Genomic DNA, 2,448 nt, shown 5'->3' on the forward strand with positions numbered 1-2,448 from the left:
TCTGGCAATTTTTAAACTAGATTTTAGAACTAGAGGAGAACTTAGAACTCATGTATTTCAATCCCCTCATTTCACAGTGAGGAAACTGTCAGAGGCAGGAAGAATATTTACTTACCCTAGTGCTTTGTCTGGCTCCAGCAAAATTAGGTCCCCAGCCAAAGCTGAGTTGGACAGGACTGGCAAGGATGCATCTCCTGTCACCAGTCCTTCAAGGGAAGGTGGGGGAGTTGTGGTTGTGTCTGTCCCTGCTGGTGCTGGGCATCAGATCAGGCCGGAGGCCTTTTCGTAGGCTTTGGGGAAGAGATAGGGAAGGCCACATGATATGGGGGCAAGGGAGCTAGTCTCCTTCAAGGCTGATGGAAGGCAGAAGATATGAATCCTCCCTCTAGAGTGGCAGGAAAACCTACCTTCTCATCCTACTGGTTTTTGGGACCCCACTCTCCATTCCTTTTATCTCGACCTCATAGAATTTTAACTAGGAGAGACCTTAGACAGTAGTTTGTCTCTTCCTTTTACAAGAAGGAAATAGAGACAGAGAAAGGGAAGTTATCTTGCCCCATGTTCACACTGCTAGTGAGTGTCAGAAAGAGAGTGGTCCTTTTCCAGCTGGGGGCTTCTCCATTGATTATACTCTCCTTGGGCTGTGAGCTGCATTTTATATCACAAATCAATACACATATGCTGTGTAGACATAAGTAGTTTCTAAAACAATGCACTCTGATTTGTTTCCATTCTGTTCATATTCAAAAAGAATATTTTGTCTTTTAAACTGATTTCACAGCTCACTCCCCAGTGACAGCCTGCAGTATGCAAATCTGTGAGACAGATAACTTTGCTAGCTAGACCCAGGCATTTGCTTGATGTGACTCGACTTACAGGACAGAGCTTCTAGGAAAATAGGAGCACTTTATCCCTCACTCCCCAGCAAATGCCACCTGTGGGACTAAGTTGGAAAGGGACTGATATAAAATGCTTCTGGAGAGAGTAAAATACTTCTGCCCTGTATGTGTTGTAAGGTTTGTTCACTGCACTAGAGCACTTGGCCAACGGGGTGAGTGGGGCTGAAAATCCTGCCTGTACTCCATGCCAAGCCATGCACAAAGGTCTCCCCAGTGACATTGTGGGGCCCTCTTGGACAGACATGGAGAGCTTCTGGAATCCAGCACACATGGAATTATTTTCAGGATCCCAAGTCTGTAGCAATGTTGCTCACTGTGATTATGGACCAAGGTACACATTTAATCCTAATAAGACCAGAGATGTACATTGTGAGAGACCTGGAAAATGGCAGGAATCACTAATTGTCTTGTGTGTATTTCCTCCACGTGGCTTTTTCAGATTTCTACATTGGAGATGCTCATCACAAAGTGAGAGCCAGGTAAATTTGAGGAGGATTCATTGCTGTGGCCGGAGAAAGCAGGGGAAATGCTGAACCAATACTTTCCTGTCTCTTTTCTAGGAGGGCTTTTTCTGGTTCAGGTGGCCACTTCGGCTTGCGGATATGTACAGACCTCTCAATGCCAGACGCCAGAAAAACATGGCAGAGAAGCTGCATGACAAGGAGTCTTCTGATGAGAAGGAGATTTTCAACAAGGATGCAGGGTAAATGGCTGGGGACAGTTTAAAATCAAATCTAAAATGAGGGATAATCAATAGTTTAATTGCTCCTTTCAAGAGTAAAAGCCTTGGCATTGTCTTCCTATCCCAGGGAGCTCACCGAAGTTGTGGTGACCACACCGGTGGAGTCTGGTGCCGAGGGCGAGGAAAGTGAGAACCCGCCGGAGGAGGAGGAGGAAGCATAGCGACCCAGCCTGCCTCAGGCTGCCTGCGAATAAATTTTCTATATATTATGTATGGCGTCTCAGCATTGCCTGTAAGAGACTTATTTTTCTCGTACTAAAATATATCCATTGTCAATTCCACCCATATGGTAAGCAATTAAAATATAAGTAGTTAAATATTTATCTGCACGTAACAAGGGCCACAGGAAAGAAAAACAGGACTGAGAATCCCTGGTGCTGGCCAACACTCCCACAGGGGCGGCGTGGGCAGAGGACTCACAGGGCTGCCCCGCCTCATTTCCCAGTCCAATCAGTCTCCGGGAACCTGAAAACATACCATTGTCAAGGTGGGGGTCGATTGTGAAATCAAATACAGTTGTTCTGGGGCTCTCTCCCCTGGTTCAGCAAGAACCAGTCAGTTATGACATACTTGGCCTCCTGCCCACAGGAGGTCGTCCACCTTCTGGCCCCTCTCATAGGGTCAGTGGGGTTGCCAGAATGTTTGGATCGCTGAGTCTCCCTGCACTGTGGGGCCGAGTCCTGTCTTTTTCCCAAGCCCTCAAACTCTTGTGTGAATGTATGTCCTGTCTTGGTAGGGAGTTCTCCACCCTTTAAAGCTGGAAAATTTGCATTGTTTTTTTTGTTTATTTTTTCTTTTTAAAAATCC

The 2,448-nt window shown here is 46.2% G+C and overlaps 1 protein-coding gene across 1 annotated transcript in view; it reads left to right on the forward strand.

The window, feature by feature from the left end:
- Positions 1-1,876, forward strand: part of LOC105822650 (leucine-rich repeat-containing protein 37B-like) — a gene marked incomplete at its 5' end in the record, with an annotated part of 25,334 nt that extends 23,458 nt beyond the window's left edge. Inside the window, 2 exons of the mRNA XM_012659662.1 lie at positions 1,460-1,602; positions 1,709-1,876. Of these exons, the coding sequence (XP_012515116.1) occupies positions 1,460-1,602; positions 1,709-1,731 (166 nt within the window). The remainder of the gene's footprint in view (positions 1-1,459; positions 1,603-1,708) is intronic.
- Between the last annotated feature and the right edge of the window lie 572 nt (positions 1,877-2,448).

Source organism: Propithecus coquereli, unplaced genomic scaffold (genome assembly GCF_000956105.1).
Source record: "Propithecus coquereli isolate 6110/MARCELLA unplaced genomic scaffold, Pcoq_1.0 Scaffold119, whole genome shotgun sequence".
Lineage (NCBI taxonomy): Eukaryota > Metazoa > Chordata > Mammalia > Primates > Indriidae > Propithecus > Propithecus coquereli.